This window comes from Cervus elaphus, chromosome 4 (assembly GCF_910594005.1).
Source record: "Cervus elaphus chromosome 4, mCerEla1.1, whole genome shotgun sequence".
NCBI lineage: Eukaryota > Metazoa > Chordata > Mammalia > Artiodactyla > Cervidae > Cervus > Cervus elaphus.
In genome coordinates, this window is record NC_057818.1 from 60,589,668 (window position 1) to 60,609,244 (window position 19,577).

A 19,577-nucleotide genomic window follows, 5' to 3' on the forward strand; every position below is an offset into this window, starting at 1 on the left:
AACTAAATTTCAGACTGGATTATTCAGCAACACAGCTGATGTGTTTGGTTGGTGCGCCACAGTGGTTAGGACACTGTCTTGGACTCAGCCTTCCAGGTTCATACCACCACTCAGCCTGTAATCAGCTTGTGAATTTAGACAGATCCCTTGACTTCTCTGTACCTAGGATCTCCTTATCTTTGCAACAAAATCAGTGCCAGTGCCTACCCCATGCAGTTACGAACATCAAACAACTGACAGAATGGCCTCCAGGGAGTTGGCAATAAGAATGGTGTGCTCCTCTCAGACTGTAGTTGGAATCCTGGCGTTTTCTCTTCTTACCTTAATCTCTTCCTTTACTACAATGAATGAGGGTTGAGGTTCACAGATTTGACCTTCAGGCACAGGACTGTAGTTGCTTTTTGGTCATTCCCTTTAAAGGCATCTCCATAACAGTGGCAGCGTTTAACTGAAGCTTGTCTTCAGGGATTTAGCCATGCAAATGTGCTCTCTATGCCCCCAGAACTAATAGTGTGGGTCCATTGGCACTCCTTGCCCTTTAAGTGTCTCCAGCCATGATCAGCCCCAGGGAATCCAGCTGGCTGGAACTTAAAGCAAAAGCTCCCAAGGAAAGGACTTCCCTGTGGTCCAGAGGTTAAGGCTGTGCTCCCAATGCTGGGAGGTCCAGGTTCAATCCCTGGTCAGGGAACTAGAAGCCACATGCCATAACTGAGAGTTTACGTGCCATAACTAAGTGTTTACATGCCATTAACTAAGACTTAGGACACCCAAATAAATAAGACGAAATAAATAAAATATTTTTTGAAACAACAGTCTCCCGAGTATATTGGGGTCTCCACTTTGCACTACTGGAGAGTATGTAACTTCTTTCCCAAAGTTCCTGTATGAAAACTATGTCTACTGTTCATTATATTTCCTGGTCTTTAGGAGAAGATTGTGTGGTCACAAGTCGTATCTCTCTGTACACATTATTTTCACCATGGATATGATGCCAAATGGGGCAACAAATCAACACAAAACATGAAGACTTAGGATACTGCTCTGCTGTATTTTATGACAAAATCAATGATTCTGTGTATGCAGCAGTGTGACTATTCTCTTAAGTTTCATTGTCGGAGTTATGATCTCGGCTTAGCTCCCCTCCTTCACAGACACTGGCAACAGATGAGACACATTCACAGAAACAGCCTTTCACAAGCTCATTCCACATTTTTTGATAATACATGTGTTTTTAAAAATTAAATACATGTTCGCAGTTTATAAGTGGGCAGCTCAGTGAAATTTCAGGAATGATTGCACCTCTGGAGACCACAACTAGATCAAGAAAGAGAATGTTCTCAATTCCCATGAAACTCTTCTGTGCTCCTTCTTACTCACTGTTTCCAAGGATATAGCTTTGTTAGTTATATTGGTAGGCCTGGATTATTGGGCATACATTTACAAGTATTATGACATTTAATATTAGATCACTTTGCCTCTCTTGGCCTTCACATGAAAGAAATCATATAGGATATTTCATTTGGACTTTTGTCTACCATTCCATTACATCTTTGTGAATTTATCTGTATTGTTTTATATTATTGCTGTTTTTCAGTATCATTGCTATATAGGACTTCACTGTGTGACTATCAAAGGATTAATTGATCATTCAACTGTTAAATGGGTAGGTGGGTATTAAGAGTTAGGGGCTATTCAGTTCAGTTCAGTCGCTCAGTCGTGTCCGACTCTTTACGACCGAATGAACTGGAGCACGCCAGGCCTCCCTATCCATCACCAACTCCCGGAGTCCACCCAAACCCATGTTCATTGAGTCGGTGATGCCATCCAACCATCTCATCCTCTGTCATCCCCTTCTCCTCCTGCCCTCAATCTTTCCCAGGATCAGGGTCTTTTCAAATGAGTCAGCTCTTTGCATCAGATGGCCAGTGTATTGGAGTTTCAGCTTCAACATCAGTCCTTCCAATGAACACCCAGGACTGATCTCCTTTAGATGGACTGGTTGGATCTCCTTGCAGTCCAAGGGACGCTCAACAGTCTTCTCCAACATCACAGTTAAAAGCATCAATTCTTTGGCGCTCAGCTTTCTTTATAGTCCAACTAACATCCACACATGACCACTGGAAAACCATAGCTTTGATGAGATGGACCTTTGTTGACCAAGTAATGTCTCTGCTTTTTAATATGCCATCTAGGTTGGTCATAACTTTCCTTCCAAGGAGTAAACGTCTTTTAATTTCATGGCTGCAATCACCATCTGCAGTGATTTTGGAGCCCAGAAAAATAAAGTCCGTCACTCTTTCCACTGTTTCCCCATTTATTTGCCATGAAGTGATGGGACTGGATGCCATGATCTTTGTTTTCTGAATGTTGAGCTTTAAGCCAACTTTTTCACTCTCCTCTTTCACTTTCGTCAAGAGGCTCTTTATTTCTTCTTCACTTTCTGCCATAAGTGTTGTGTCATCTGCATATCTCAGATTATTGATATTTCTCCCAGCAGTCTTGATTCCAGCTTGTGCTTCCTCCAGCCCAGCACTTCTCATGATGTACTCTGCATATTAGTTAAATAAGCAGGGTGACAATATACAGCCTTGACGTGCTCCTTTTTCTATTTGGAACCAGTCTGTTGTTACATGTCCAGTTCTAACTGTTGCTTCCTGAACTGCATACAGGTTTCTCAAGAGGCAGGTCAGGTGGTCTGGTATTCCCATCACTTTCAGAATTTTCCACAGTTTATTGTGATCCACATAGTCAATGGCTTTGGCATAGTCAATAAGGCAGAAATAGATGTATTTCTGGAACTCTCTTGCTTTTTTGATGATTCAGCAGATGTTGGCAATTTGATCTCTGGTTCCTCTGTCTTTTCTAAAACCAGCTTGAACATCTGGAAGTTCATGGTTCACGTATTGCTGAAGCCTGGCTTGGAGAATTTTAGGCATCACTTTACTAGTGTGTGAGATGAGTGCAATTGTGCAATAGTTTGAGCATTTTGGGCATTGCCTTTCTTTAGGATTGGAATGAAAACTGACATTTTCCAGTCCTGTGGCCACTGCTGAGCTTTCCTAATTTGCTGGCATATTGAGTGCAGCACCTTCACAGCATCATCTTTCAGGATTTGAAATAGCTCAACTGGAATTCCGTCACCTCCACTAGCTTTGTTTGTAGTGATTCTTCCTAAGGCCCACTTGACTTCACATTCCAGGATGTCTGGCTCTAGGTGAGTGATCACACGATTGTGATTATCGGGGTCATGAAGATCTTTTCTGTACAGTTCTTCTGTGTATTCTTGCCACGTCTTCTTAATATCTTCTGCTTCTGTTAGGTCCCTACTATTTCTGTCCTTTATTGAGCCCATCTTTGCATGAAATGTTCCCTTGGTATCTCTAATTTTCTTGAAGAGATCTCTAGATTTTTCCATCATATTATTTTCCTCTATTTCTTTGCACTGATCACTAAGGAAGGCTTTCTTATCTCTCGTTGCTATTCTTTGGAATTCTGCATTCAAATGGGTATATCTTTCCCTTTCTCCTTTGCTAGTAATGATTAGGGTTCTCATATAAATTTTATTAATATAACTAATCTTTGGGTGATACATGTACAAAATCCTGTTGAGTATATTCATAGGAGTGGATTTCTCAGAACAGGATTACATCAGATCTGCTAAGTAGACACCACAGTTTTCCAAAATGTTCGTACCAATTTGAACACCCACCATCAGTGTATGAGATTCTTGGTTGATCCACAGCTATGCCAAAACTTGGCATTTTTGTCATTTCTGTTTCAGATTTCTTGATGGTATTTGATGACATATAAGTAGTGGTTATATTTTAATTGTCCTGATTACCAACGATGTAGAATATTTTTCCACATGTCTTATCCACTGAATAACTTCTTTATCGAAGCTTCTGTCTGAAGACTCTGTCCACTGTTTATTTTATTCTGTGGTTTTCAGGAGATACTTGTGCGGTTCTATGTTGTATCTATGTGTGTGTGTGTGTGTGTATTGATGAGAACCAATCCTAATTTTAATCTGTGCAAAGTTATTTCAACATATGGCATATATATTCTGTGCTCTTTATCGTATATATATTTTTTAAATATTTATTTATTTAGCTGCACTGGGTTTTAGCTGTATCATGTGGGAGCTTTGTTGTCCATACAATAAAACAATATGTTATTTAAAATTTAGAAGGGAATGCATTTAGAAGTGACCTGTTTTAAGATGAGGGCACTGATGGAGATATTTTTTTCTTCCTCCAGTAAGCTTCTTATTAAAATGTTGTTGTATGCTTTCTTTCAATTTACTCTCATTTGTCATTGCTTCCTCCAGGTTACCACCACTTCATCCTTCCTACTGACTTTTTCATAACATATACTGATTCTCTCATCATCGTTTCCTGTCTTGAGAAGCCTTGGCAATTTCACAAAAGCACACAAGGAAAGTTGGCTCCCGATGTCACAAATTTATCTGAGCCATTCTGCTCTGAGGAGTCACTGTTGTCATCATTTAAAGGGGAGTATCTTGAATGACACAACAGCCTCCAGCCAACTGGCCGTAGGAATAATCTTCTTCTTACAAACTGTGCTTGGGATCTGGGGCAATTTCTCCCTTCTGTACCATTACCTCTTTCTTTACCGCACTCAGTGTAGGTTGAGGGTCACAGACTTGATTGGTAAGCACCTGACTATAGCAAACATATTGCTCATTCTCTCAAAAGGAGTCCCTCAGACAATTACAGCTTTGAGGTTGAAACACTTTGCTAGTGATTTTGCCTGCAAACTTATTTTGTATGTTGAGAGAGTGGGCAGGAGTGTGTCCTTTGGCATCACCTGCCTCTTGACTCTGTTTCAGACCATCACAATCAGCCCCATGAACTCCTGTTGGAAGAATCTTAAAGTCAAAGCCCCAAAGTACATTTCCTTCTCCATTTCCTTCTGCTGGATCCAGTGCATGTTTGTAAATCTCATTTTTCCTCTGTATGCATTATATGTTTCTGGCAAATGGTACAGCACAAACATGACAAATACAAGAGATTCAGAGTACTGTGCTGCCACAGATCTTGAGAACATTTCAGGCTCAATATATGTAGCTTTGATAGTGTTCCCTGAAGTTTCATTTTCTGTGCTCATCTTCTGGGCCAGTGGCTCCATGATTCTCACCCTGTACAGACACAGTCGGCGAGTCCAGTATATTCACAAGGCTAGTGTTTCTCCCAGATCCTCCGCTGAGTCCAGAGCCACCCAAAGCATCCTGCTCCTGGTGAGCACCTTCATGTGTTTCCACACCCTGTCCTGCATCTTTAATGTTACTCTTGCTCTTAATCATAACCCCAGTTGGTGGTTGGTGAATACAGCTGCCTTGATTTCTGTGTGTTTTCCCTTTATCAGCCCCTTTCTGCTCATGAGCCGTGACTCCATTGTATCCAGTCTCTGCTTTCTGTACATGAAGAACTCAGTATCCCCTAATCTTATCAGAAAAATGTAAATTGTATGTTTTTAAAATTTTATCAAGGTATAGTTGATTTATCATGCTGTATTAGTTCCAGATGTATATCAAAGTGAATCAGTTGTAGATATATATGTATATCCACTTTTTCTAGATTCTTTTCCCATATAGGCCATTTAAAGGATTGAGTAGAATTCCCTGTGATATTCAGTAGGTCCCTTCTTTTTTGTTGTAAACCAGGCCTCGGGGCATGGGGGACTTGGTTCCCTGACCAGGGATTGAACCCATACTCCCTGCCTAGAAAGGACTTACTCTTAACCACTGGACCATCTAAGAAGTCTCCACTAGGTCCTTATTAAAGTGAAGTTGCTAGCAGGCTACTCCATCCATGGACTTTTCCAGGCAAGAGTACTGGAGTGGGTTGCCATTTCCTTTTCCAAGGGATCATCCTGACCCAGGGATTGAACTCGGGTCTCCCACATTGCAGGAAGACACTTTACCATCTGAGCCCCCTGGGAAGCCCTTATTAGTTACCTATTTTATATTTAGTAGTGTATGTTTGGGGCTTCCTTGGTGACTCAGTGATAAAGAATCCGGCTGGCAATGCAGGAGACTCCAGTTCGATTCCTGGGTCAGGAAGATCCCACATGCCACAGGGCAACTGAGCCCATGCACCTCAACTATGGAGCTTGTGTGCCTAGAGCCTGTGCTCTGCAAGAGAAGCCACTGCAGTGAGGAGCCCACACCCACCACAACTAGAGAAAGCCCGCACGCAACAAAGAAGACCCAGCACAGCCTAAATAAATAAAATTCCACTTGTGATCCTTCCTTTAGTGTATAAAGGGTAAAGGTTTTCCAGGCATAGTTTATGTGCCTAAGATATTTGCACCATGGGCTCAAATGTATAAACAATCCATGAGCAAGTTCTTACTCCAGTTTAAATGACGGCTTTTTTTTTTAATTGGAGGCTAATTACTTTACAATATTGTGGTGGTTTTTGCCATACATTCACATGAATCAGCCATGGGTGTACATGTGTTCCCCATTCTGACCCTCCCTCCCACACCCCTCCCCATCCCATCTCTCAGGGTCATCCCAGTGCACTGGCCCTGAGCGCCCTGTCTCACGCATCAAAGCTGAACTGATGATCTCTTTCACATATGATAATACACATGTTTCAATGCTATTCTCTCAAATCATCCCACCCTTGCCTTCTCCCACAGAGTCCAAAAGTCTGTTTTTTACATCTGTGTCTCTTTTGCTGTCTCACATATAGGGTCACTGTTACCATCTTTCTAAATTCCATATATATGTGTTAATATACTGTATTGGTGTTTTTCTTTCTGACTTATGTTGCTCTGTATAACAGGCTCCAGTTTCATCCACCTCATTAGAACTGATTCAAATGCATCCTTTTTAATAGCTGAGTGTATATGTACCACAGCTTTCTTATCCATTCGTCTGCCAATGGACATCTAGGTTGCTTCCATGTCCTGGCTATTGTAAACAGTGCTGTGATGAACACTGGGGTACACGTGTCTCTTTCACTTCTGGTTTCCTCAGTGTGCATGCCCAGCAGTGGGATTGCTGGGTAAATGAGGGCTTTTGTTTGTTTGTTTTTGTTTTGTTTTTTAATTAAGATATTTTTTAAAAATTGAAGTATATGTTATGTTATTTTCAGGTGTAGAAAGCAAAGTGATTCAGTTATTTTTTTTTCTTTTTCAGATTCTTTTCCCTTATAGGTTATTACAAAATATTGAGTGCAATTCCCTGTGCTATACACTAGGTCCTTGTTGTTTATCTATATTATATATGGTAATATGTATAAGTTGATTCCAACTTCCTAATTTATCCCTCCTCCCTCTTTTCCTTTTTGATAATCATAAGTTTGTTTTCTATGTCTGTGAGTCTCTCTTTTTTTTTTCTCTTTTTTTTTCCCTCTTTCTCTTTGTAAACAAGCTTATTTGCATCTTTTTTTTAAAAATTCCACATATAAGCGATTTTATATGCTATTTGTTTTTCTCTATCTGGCTTACTTTATTTAGTATGATAATCCCTATGTCCATCCACGGTGCTGCAAATGGCATTATTTCATTCTTTTTAATGGCTGAGTGATATTCCATTGTGTTTATATACCATATCTTCTTTATCCATTCATCAGGAAATGCATATTTAGGTTGTTTCCATATCTTAGCTACTGTAAAGAGTGCTGCTGTGAACATTGGGATGCATGTATCTTTCCAAATTATAGTTTTCTCTGGATATATGCCCAGGAGTGGCATTGTAGGATCATATGGTATTAATTGCTCTGTTTTTAGTTTTCTTAAGGAAACTGCATCCTGTTCTGAATAGTGGCTGAACCAATTTACATTCCCACCAACAATGAAGGAGGATTCCCTTTTCTCCACACCCTCTCCACCATTGATTATTTGTAGACTTTTTTGATGATGGCCATTCTGACCAGGGTAAGGTGATATCTCACTAGTCTTGATTTGCAATTCTCTGATAATTAGTGATGTTGAGCATTTTTTCCTGAGCCTGTTGGCCACCTGTATACTTTCTTTGAAGAAATGTCTATTTGGATCTTCTGCCCACTTTTTGATTGGTTTGCTTGAATTTCTGGTATTGAGTTGTATGAGCTGTTTGTATATTTTGGAGATTAGTCCCCATCAGTTGCATCATTTGCAAATATTTTTTCCCATTCTGTAGATTGCCTTTCTGATAGCAGGAATAGTTTAGTTTGTTTCATGGGGTGGACACCAGCCTCTCTCACTTTATAAGTCAGCTGGGGCTTTAGGCTGTGTGCTATCAGGCTGGCTTCTAGAGGAACTGGAGATAACAGGATTAGCCTGACTCTCAGAACAACTGGAGACTAAAGCTCAGCCACACAGATGGATCCTGATGGAGCTCAAGTACAACACTCTGGGCACCTGGGCTTGGGTGATGCTCCCTGGTGGCCATACTCCTGTGAAGTCAGGTATCAATGCCAGGAAAATGACACACCATCACTTCATGGGGAGAGGAAAACTGGAGCTCCAGTTTGACTATTTTTCCTGAACTCTGGCCCATGCATCTCCTCCATTGACAGATGTTATTTTATTAGTCGCTCTGTCGTGTCCAGCTCTTTATGACCCCAAGGACTATAGCCCACAGAGGTCCATGGGATTCTCCAGGCAAGAATACTGGAGTGGCTTGCTATTCCCTTCTGCAGGAGATCTTCCCAACACAGGGATCGAACCCAGGCCTCCTGCATTGCAGTCGAATTCCTTATCATCTGATCCACCAGGGAATGTATCTTTACCCTGTAATCAAGCATTACAGTGAGTGGACCAGCTCTCAGTGAGTGCTGAGTCCTTCTAGAGAATTATTGAAACTGAGTGTGGTTTTGGGAACCCGCACACTTGCAGTTAGGGCCAATAATAGGTGTGGCCTGACTGATTATGTTTCACTCTCAAACTTCTCAGTTGGACTGAAAACTCTCACAGGGCAACTGGATAGTGGGCTTTGTTCAGGTTGTGTGTTTGCCTGCTGGAAAATGAAAAGGAGTGATTTTGCCCCTTAAAGTTCATGTCTCATCATTCATTGTATAACCAATGAGTGGTCCTTAATGAAATTCAGGGAAAGTATGTACAAAGACCTCTGGTAAGCATTCAGTACTGCTGAATGGAGAAAGCAGCACTGGCTATAGTTTAAAGAATAGCAGAGGACTTCCCTGGTATCCAGTGATTTAGAATCCCCCTGTCAATGCAGAGGACATGGACTCGATCCCTGGTCCAGGAAGATTCCACAGGCCATGGGACAACTAAGCCTGTGCACCACAACTACTCAAGACCATGGGTCTAGAGCCTGTGCTCTGGGAGAACAGAAGCCACCACAATGAGAAGTCCATGCACCAGAATTAGAGAGTAGCCCCTGCTCACCACAACTAGAGAAAGGCCATGTGCCTCAGTGAAGACCCAGTGCAACCAAAAATACATTTTAAAAAAAGAATAGTTGATACTGTCTGCTAAACCATCTGTTCCTGGTGTTTTCATTTGTGACGGGCACTTTTATAAATACCACTCTGTCTTCTGTGGATATTTCTCTGTTTGCACTTCATATCAGTGTTGGGATCTGTATTGATAAAATACAATGTTCTAGAAATGTCTATTATCACCATTTCCAAATTAATTTTCACTTATACAAATTTGTACAAATTAGGTCAATGATTTCTCTTTTTTTAACTTTCTATTTTATATTGGAGTATAGCCAATTAATGGGGCTTCCCAGGTGGCACTAGAGGTAAAGAACCTGCAGGAGACTTGGGTTCATTCCCTGAATCAGAAAGATCCCCTAGAGGAGGGCATGGCATCCCACTCCATTATTCTTGCCTGGAGAATCCCATGCACAGAGGAGCCTGGCAGGTTACAGTCCATAAGGATGCAAAGAGTCGGACATGACCAAAGCAACTTAGCACACACATAATCAATTAACAGTATTGTGATAGTTTCAGATGAACAGGGAAAGGACTCAGTCATACATATACCTGTCTCCATTCTCCCAGGACAGCAATTTCTAATGTAAACTATCGACATATTGTTCCTTTTATACTTATTTCATTAAAAATTCATCTTGAACTCTCTCTGATTCCATGTATCTGCTGAGTACTGAAGTTAACCATGCAGCTAGATACTCTGAAGCTTAAGAAGAATAAAATGGATACTTAGTGGAAGAACTTCTCAGGGAACCCTGGGAGACACATATATTCTGCTGCCTGTCACTCCCAAAGTCAAGACTCCAATTTCTACTGCTCCTTCCATCCGAGATCCTGTCTCCATTGTGAATCATGAAAAAGTTAAGGGCCTCTCCAAGCGTGTCAACAGTCTCTTTGGAGACACTTACAAGAAAATTGGAATTGTTTTTTGTAATTAGCAACTGGGAAAAACTTTTATCATAAACATTCTCAGCTCCCCAAGACTGCCCTGTCATTGCCACTACAAGAGAAGTGGTAATTGCAGTTCTCAAGGGGGTGAGGTCACAGATCACAAACCCATTATCTCAGGGTCTGGCCACCTCATTCTCACACACTTCCTGGCATCCATGACCTTCACACTGAGCCCACCCCCCTGGAAAAAGGAAGGAGTCAGGTATGGTATTTTCTGCTTCAGTCTGAGGCAGAGTTAGGAAAGGAGGTAATCTGAGCAAGTGTTCATGTCTGGAAAAGGAATTCTGGTGGATAGAGAAGGATCAGATCCAGTGGCAAAGCAGGACAGGGAGGCAGAATAATTTCTTAGTTGTGAGCTGAGCTTTTAAAAAGAAACTAGGGTATTAGCCCTTGCATCAAACCTGATGGCTCCTAATATAACCTAATTAAATCCTCATTGTGGATGATCAATGATAAACAATCCCAATGATAAAGAAGGATCATTTATTAGGTATTTAAGGACTGTAGGATTTTTAAATTTTTATTTATTTTATATTTACTTATTTGGCTGTGCTGCATCTTCGTTGCTATGCAGGCTTTTCTCTAGTTGCAGTGCACAGGTTTCTCATTGCTGTGTCGTCTCTTGTTGCAGAGGGCAGGCTCAGTAATTGTAGCTCCCAGGCTACACATTACTGAACACATTACTTTGCTAACGAAGGTCTGTCGAGTCAAGGCTAGGGTTTTTCCAGTAGTCATGTATGAACATGAGAGTTGGACTATAAAGAAAGCTGAGCACCAAAGAATTGATGCTTTTGGACCATGGTGTTGGAGAAGACTCTTGAGAGTCCCTTGGACTGCAAGGAGACCCAATCAGTCCATCCTAAAGGAAATCAGTCCTGAATATTCATCGGAAGGACTGATGCTGAAGCAAAAACTCCAATGCTTTGGCCACCTGATGTGAAGAGCTGACTCATTGGAAAAGACCCTGATGCTGGGAAAGATTGAAGGTGGGAGGAGAATGGGATGACAGAGGATGAGATGGTTGGATGGCATCACTGACTCAGTGGACATGAGTTTGAGTAAACTCCGGGAGTTGGTGATGGACAGGGAGGCCTGGCGTGCTGCAGTCCACGGGGTCGCAAAGAGTCAGACACGACTGAGCGTCAGAACTGAACTGAACTGAACTAGAGCACAGACTCAGTAGTTCTGGTGTGCGGCTTAGTTGCTCCATGGCATGTGGGACCAGGAATGGAACCCCTGTCTCCTGCATTGGCAGGTGGATTCTTTACCACTGAACCACTAGGAAAGCCCTTTAAAATTATGTGTTTCAGAAAACAGTTGTCATGACCTAACATATCTTGTTTTCTTTTATCTAAAGTTTAACAGTATTCTCATTTGAATCAGTTCTAATGAGGTGGATGAAACTGGAGCCTATTATACAGAGTGAAGTATGTCAGAAAGAAAAACACCAATACAGTATACTAACGCATATATATGGAATTTAGAAAGATGGTGACGATAACTCTATATGCAAGACATCAAAAGAGACACAGATGTAAAGAACAGACTTTCAGACTCTGTGGGAGAAGGCGAGGGTGGGATGATTTCAGAGAATAACATTGAAACATGTATATTATCATATGTGAAACAGATCGCCAGTCCAGGTTCAATGCATGACACAGGGTGCTCAGGGCTGGTGCACTGGGATGACCCTGAGGGATGGGATGGGGAGGGAGGCGGGTAGGGGGTTCAGGATGGGGAACACATGTACACCCATGGCTGATTCATATCAATGTATGGCAAAAACCACTACAATATTGTAAAGTAATTAGCCTCCAATTAAAATAAATAAAATTTTTTTAAATCTTCACCTGAAAAAAAAATTAAGTTTAACAGTATTCTAACATCTATCTAAGCTCACAGCTCATTTTATTATTTCAATTTATATGATGCACAAGATTCCATATTCTCCAGACTCCTTTGTACATCTCTTGTACTTTAGTATCTTTCACAAATCTTGCCTTACAAATAGTTTCATTTAATATAAGTATTAATAAATACTGAGCACTGAGACTAAAATTATTAATAACCCTATTTCCAGCCTCCCTTGTTTTATCACCTATTAGTATTTCATGTATCACAGTGTAGGAACAAGGTAGTATTATCTGATAATTAATGTGGAAGATGTCATTGTGTTTTTGTCCCTGGCATGATAGCAAATGAGACCTTCTGCTGCCAAATTAATATTGAACAAATCTTATATTCATTCAATGCAACTTGGACATGTGGAAGTTTCTGTAGAATTAGCCTCTAATTACAGCATCTATACTTTATTATTATCTCTAAAATGTTATTCATATTTGATAATGACCTATAGAATAAACAAAAAGGAAATTTTTTACAACCAAAATTATAAAATTAAATTAAAATGATATGAAATAAAAGTATAACTACAAAACTAAAATATAAGTCTAGATTACTAGATAACCAGCTGACATGATCAGTTAGTGTATCACACTGGTTGGGACATAGTCTTAGCAACCAGCCTAGCCATATTTAAACCATTAGATCCAAACCAGTGTTGGGGTGAGTTTAGACAAACTGTTTAAACTCTACGTAACTTAGACTTCCTTGTCTTTGTCATGAAAATAATGCCAGTGCCTATCTCACACAGTTATGAAAATCAAAGAAGGTACCCTATATAAGGGCTTCCCTGGTGGTAAAGAATCGCCTGCCAACATAGGAGATGGGGGTTCGATCCTTGGGTCTAGAAGATCCCCTAGAAAAGGAAATGGCAACTTACTCCAGTATTCTTGCCTGGAGAGTCCCATGGACAGAAAAACTTGGTGGGCTACAGTCCATAGGGGTAGCAAAGAGTCAGACATAGCTTAGCAACTAAAAAACAACAACCAAATATATGACAGAATAGCAATAATTTCATATAAGTGCTAAGTAAGCACTTATTCACACTGGGAAGCCTCTTTACAAAACCAAACTTGAAGTAAATATTTCTCAGAGGGTATATTGGCTATCAGTTGATATCATAAATATAGCCCATACTATATGTTCCCACAGGGGATACACTGCTGTGAAGACAAATGTCAGCCACTGGGAACTAGCAGAATGGCCTCCAGATTTTTGGCAATTAAGAAAGGTCTATTTATCTCAGACTATTGTTGGAATCCTGGGCATTTTCTCTCTTCTTTACCTTTATCTCTTCCTTTACTACAGCAAATGCAGGTTGAGACCCACAGATTCAATTCTGAAACACCTGACTACAGTCACTTCTTGGCCATTCCCTTTGAAGGTGTCCCAGAGACAAGGGCAGCCTCTAGTTGAAGCATGCCTTCTGTGATTTATCCATCCAGATTTTGTTTTCTCCCCTTACAGAGCTGGCAGAGCATGTCTGTGGACACCACTTGCCCCTTAAGTGTCTCCAGTCATCATGGATCAGCCCTAGGAAACCCAGGTGGGTGGAACTTGAAGTAAAGCTCCCACTTTGCTCTGCTGAACACTGTATATGCTGGTAAATATCATTTTATTGCTGTGTATATGATTGCCAAATAGAGTGACAAAACCATCACAAAGAACAAAAAAATGCGATACTGCTCTGCTGAATTTCATTAACAAAGTCAGTGACTCACTACATGGAGCAGGGTTATTATTGTCTGATGTTTCACCATCTGGATTGCAGATCTGTAACTAAGCTTCATCCTGCACAGGCACAGTCAGCAGATCAAACACATTCACAGGACAAGTTTTTCCCGGCAACTCCCAAGTTTTTTGTGTGTGTGATAAGAATTTTTTAAAAACTCAAGACATATACACAAGATTATAATTGCACAGTTCAGTGGAACTCCTTGATGCCCAAACTTCCATAAGCAACACCTAGATCAAGAAACACAATGTTCAGCCCTCCAAAACCCTTCCCATGCCTCCTTGAGTAACTGTCTCCAAGAACATAACTCTATCATGTATATTGGTAGAAGTGGAATTGTTGGGATGTAGATTTGATTTATTCTAACAGTTAAGAGATCAGATCACTTTTGCTCATTTGATAATTTACTTAATTGGAATTGTACTCCAGGAACTCTTTCATATTGACTTTGATTCCATTCCAGATAATTTTGAGAATTTGTCTGTATCATTGCATCCTACTGCTAGCATTCATTCACACTGCTGTTTAGGATACCATTGTGAATATGAGTAAATTAATTGATTCATTCTACTGTTAATGGGCAAGTGGGTAGTTATGAGTCTAGGACTAATATGAGGAATGAGTAATTCATAATTATGGCATATAAATCCTATAACTAATCTTTCAGTGATACATGTACAAGTTTCTGAGTATATTCATGGGAGTGGAATTATTGGCATATAGGATTACATCTGTTCTGCTGAAATAGGTACCACAATTTTCCAAAATTTTGGTACCAGCTGTAACAACTACCACCAGTGCATGAGATTCTTGGTAGACCATATCTTAGCCAAAACTTGTTACCACTGTCATTTCTATTTTTGATTTCTTGCTGGTGTTTGACAATAGATAGGTGGTGGTTATATTTTAATTTTTGATGACTAAAGACATTAAATTATTTTACACAGGTATTATGCACTGACTAATCTGGTTTTCAAAACTTCTGTAGCAAAGATTTGCCCATTGTGTATCTTGTTGTGTCGTCTGCAAGACTTCTTTGTTCTGGTTACAAGTCATATCTCAGTGTGTGTGTTTTGATAAAAATCAGTTTTTATTCACATTAGCTACAGTCATTTCACCTATATGGGTAATATTTTTGGAGCTGTTTAGGATATATCTTAATTGCAAGACCATAGCAATACAAACACTATTTCTCTTTAAAACTGAGATGAGCAATCCATATAGAATTCATTTGTTAAGTGATGTGGGTAGTGATAGAGACTTTTTAAAGTTTTTTTGGATGTGGATCATTTTTTAAGTCTTTATGGAATTCGATACAACATAGCTTCTGTTTTGTTTCAGTTTTTTGGCCTAGAGGCATGTGGGCTTAGTTCCCCAACCAGGGATTGAACCTACACGCCATGCACTGGAAGGCAAAGTCTTACCCAGTGGACCACAGGGAAGTCCCTGAGGCTTTTCTTTTCTCCAACATGTCTAGCAAATGTCAGCCTATTCTGTTTTTTTATGTTGTATTACACTTTGGTTCCATTTCTATCACTTGTCACTGTTTGCCCCAGGTTAACTTCATTTCATCCTTACTGCTGACTTTCCCACTGAAATAGACTGACTATCTCTCCATCTCTTTCCATCTTGTGAAGTCTTGGCAATTGATCAGGAGCCAACAAGTACCATTATTCGTGGTGTCAAAAGTTCAATGAGTCTTTTTGCTCAGAGGAATGTTTGTTGCCATAACTTCAAGGAAAACATGTCAAATGACAGAATCTCCCCCCAGGGATGTGGCAATAGGAATCATCTTCCTGTCACAGGCTATGATTGGAATTCTGGGCGATTTCTCCCTTCTTTGTCAGTACCTATTCTTTTACCACACTGAATGCAGGATAAGGGCCATGGATTTGATTCACAAGCACCTGACGATAGCCAACTTCTTGGTCATTCTCTCTAAAGGAGTTCCGCACACAATAGCAGCTTTTAGGTTGAAACGTGTTTTCAGTGATTTTGCAAGGAAGCTTCTTTTGTATGTTCGTAGAGCGGGCAGGGGTATGTCTATCAGCACCGTCTGCCTCTTGAGTGTCTTCCAAGCCATTACCATCAGCCCAACGAACTCCTGTTGAAAGGATCCTTAAGTCAAAGCTCCCCAAAATGTTGGCTTTTGTGTTTTCTTCTTCTGGACCCAATACACGTTTGTAAATTTAATTTTTCCTATGTATACATTGTATATGTTAAGCAAATGGAGCATGACAAATATCACAGAGACATAGGGTACTGTTTTATTACTTATCATGAGAAAGAAACAGGCTCAGTGTATGCAGCACTGACAGTGGTCCCTGAAGCTGTATTTTTTGTGCTCACAATCTGGACCAGAGGCTTCATTGTTATCATCGTACACAGACACAAACAATGAGTCCAACACATTGCTAGGAAGAGAGTGTCTCCCAGATCCTCTGCCGAGTCCAGAGCTACCCAGAACATCCTTGTTCTTGTGAGCACCTTTGTATCTTTTTTTACACCCTTTCCTCCATCTTTCACATTCCTTACTTTGTTTTTCATAATCCCAATTGGTGGTTCCTGAAAATTTCTGCCCTAATTTCTGTGTTTTTCAACGATTAGCCCCTTTCTGCTCAAGAGACTTGACTCCACGACACCCAGGCTCTACTTTGTGTGGATAATGAATACAAAAGCTGTCACTTTTAGTCAGAATTATGTAAATTGCTAGTTTTTGCACAATAATCCATTGTCTATTCACTCATCACTTGAGAATGTTAATGCAGAAACTTAGGGAAAAATCAAAAGTCTTTCTAACAGACATGCTTGTGGAACTTCACTGGCAGTCCAGTAGTTCAGACTCCACACTTCCACTGCCAGGCAGCGGGTTTGATCCCTTATCAGGGAACTAAGGTCCTGCAAGCTGAAAGGCATGACCAAAAGAAAAGTCACAGTGTGTTGATTATATGTGTGAATGGCCATTTGGGATTAATAAAATCCATAGAGAATTAACTTTTTTAAAACAGTCATCCTTTAAAAGATTTTTAATTAAAAAATAAAATCCATGCTAATGGGTATTGAGCTTTACAGCTGGTTCAGTGTGGAACCTACATTGCTATGAAATGTGAAAGTATTAGTCGCTCAGTCGTGTCCAACTCTTTATGACCCTATGGACTGTAGCCCATCAGTCTCCTCTGTCCATGGAATTCTCTAGGCAAGAATACTGGAGTGGGTTGCCATTCCATTCTCCAGGGGATCTTCCTGACCCAGGGATCAAACTCAGGTCTCCTGAATTGCAGATATTCTTTATTGTCTGAGCCACCAGGGAAGTCCCCTACATTGCTGTACCTGGGGTGAATTAAGCCTCATCCTGATACATAGTATCCTGTACATATTAAACTTAATCAAATGTTGCTTGAGGCAAACAAATAAATCTGGTCTTATGTGTCAGGAAAAAAGAACAGTCGACCATCTGGTGTATATGTGCGAATGTTTGCCAGCAGTGAATATGGCGAAGAAACAAGGGACAGACATTGTTGGAAGACAATTATGGATTTCTCATGTATGGGCCTGTCTTATAGACAGTTTTTTTCCTGTTTGCCTGAAAAACAGCTTTGGGGAAAAAGGTATAGGGTCACCCTCTGGGACAGTGCATAGATTTGTTTGCTCTATGGGTAAATAAAGATGTTCCTCTTTGGGGCAAATGGTAAGTCAGGCTCACTATCAGTTCCCTTTTAAAAAAAAAAGATTATTTATTTATCTATGGCTGTGCTGGGTCTTGGTTGCTGTGCAGGCTCTTCTCTTGGTGCAGGGCACGGGTTCGAGGGCATGCAGGCTTCAGCAGTTGCGGGACAGGGCTCAGTAGCTGCAGCGGGAAGGCTCAATAATTGTGGTGCATGGGCTTAGTCGCTCCAAGGCATGTGGGATCTTCCCAGATCTGGGATCGAACCCACCTCCCCTGCATTGGCAGGTGGATTCTTAACCACTGGACCACCAGGAAAGTTCCCTAGGTTGGGTTTTCCTATACCAATTCCTCAGCTGTAATTCAATCCCATTACATATGCTACACTATTAATGTTGACCTCATGGAAATCAAGGCCTTGGAGAAGGAAATGGCAACCCACTCCAGTATTCTTGCCTGGAGAATCCCAAGGACAGAGGAGCCTGGTAGGCTACAGTCCATGGGGTCACAAAGAGTCGGACACGACTCAGTGACTAAGCACAAATCAAGGCCAGTGCAAGCCACGGGTTACACAGGCACACAAAAAAAGGGCATGTTGAAATACAATCATACGGTACACATTTACAAATAGTACTTCAAACATTAAAGAGGGCAATGTGTGCATGCTAAGTCGCTTCAGTTGTATGACTCTTTGGGACCCCATGGACTGTAGCCCACCAGGCTCCTCTGTCCATGGAATTCTCCAAGCAAGAATACTTGCCATTTTCTTCTTCAGGGGATCTTCCTGACCCAGGGATCAAACCCACATCTCTTACATCTCCTGCACTGGCAGATGGGTTCTTTACCACTAGTGCCACCTGGGAAGCCATAGTCTAAAGTTGTACTGCTGTGGTATTTATTCATAGGCATGTAAATATGCACGGGGTGGAGTGTAGATAAAAAAAAAAAACTCAAGGAAGTTATGAATATATATTCATAAGATTGTATGTTGTTTGATTCCATCATGCAAAGAAATTGTTACAGGTGCCTTTCAACCTGACTGCCTACAGATGTATTGTTAGTATTTGTTATGAAGTACCACAGTGAGGTGGATAGGCTTGATAAGATAGAAAAAACTTCATTTAGAGTTTTACAATGATTAAATTTTATTAATAAAGCATGACAACTATGACACATTCTGAATAAAATAGTATCATAGTGATATAGTGGTTAAACATGAATCTTACACATGTATAGTGCATTCTGGGTGTTTTGATTAAGTTTTCCTCTCTGATAACTGATTTCTCTTTTTTAAATTTATTTACGGGATCTTTTTGCAGCAAGGGGGATCTAGTTCCTTGACCAGGGATCAAACCTGGGCCCTCTGCATTGGAAGCAAGGAGTCTTAGCCACTGGACCTCCAGGAAAGTTTGAGGTGTTAGTTGCTCAGTCATGTCTGACACTTTGTGACTCCATGGACTATAGCCCATCAGGCTCCTTGTCCATGGAATTCCCAAGCAAAAATACTGGAGTGGGTTGCCATGCCCTCCTCCAGGGGATCTTCCCGACCCAGGGATCGAACCCAGGTCTCCTGCAATACAGGCAGATTCTTTATAGTCTGAGCCACCAGGGAAGCCCTGGACCACCAGGGATGTCCCAGATAACTGCTATCTTTAGTTACTAAGAGTAAGACTAATTCTTCCCTCATCTTTGACATACAACAGTTACTTTCTTTGAAAAGAGAGGATGACCATGATTTCCTCTCCATTATTTCTACCACAGAAAGCAATCCCTACTAACATATCATCCTATTGTCAAGAATATCTCAGTCTCTTAATGGCTGCTCTGTTTCACACTCGACTGGTAGAACATTGGTTTCTCAGAATCCAGTGGGTCCTCTGTCATAGCAACAGACCTGTACAAGAGGATC

The 19,577-nt window shown here is 40.7% G+C and overlaps 2 protein-coding genes across 6 annotated transcripts in view; one reads left to right on the forward strand and one right to left on the reverse strand.

The window, feature by feature from the left end:
• Window positions 1–19,577, reverse strand: part of LOC122690167 (zinc finger protein 677-like) — a 41,307-nt gene that overhangs the window by 7,908 nt on the left and 13,822 nt on the right. The window contains exon 4 of one of the 5 annotated variants that reach the window (XM_043897192.1): window positions 12,259–16,108. The exons of 2 other annotated variants lie outside the window; for them this stretch is intronic. In XM_043897192.1, the coding sequence (XP_043753127.1) occupies window positions 15,855–16,108 (254 nt within the window). In that variant the 3' untranslated portion in view covers window positions 12,259–15,854. 2 more of the 5 variants (XM_043897198.1, XR_006340003.1) reach the window with 2 other exon arrangements.
• LOC122690044 (vomeronasal type-1 receptor 4-like) lies at window positions 4,451–5,482 on the forward strand. The gene has a single exon (XM_043896994.1). It carries the CDS (start codon window positions 4,451–4,453, stop codon window positions 5,480–5,482), a length of 1,032 nt encoding a protein of 343 aa, XP_043752929.1.

What these genes read in the sequence shown, in the direction of transcription:
- LOC122690044 (XM_043896994.1), top strand. Translation starts at nt 4,451, where the DNA reads ATGTCACAAATTTATCTGAGCCATTCTGCTCTGAGGAGTCACTGTTGT.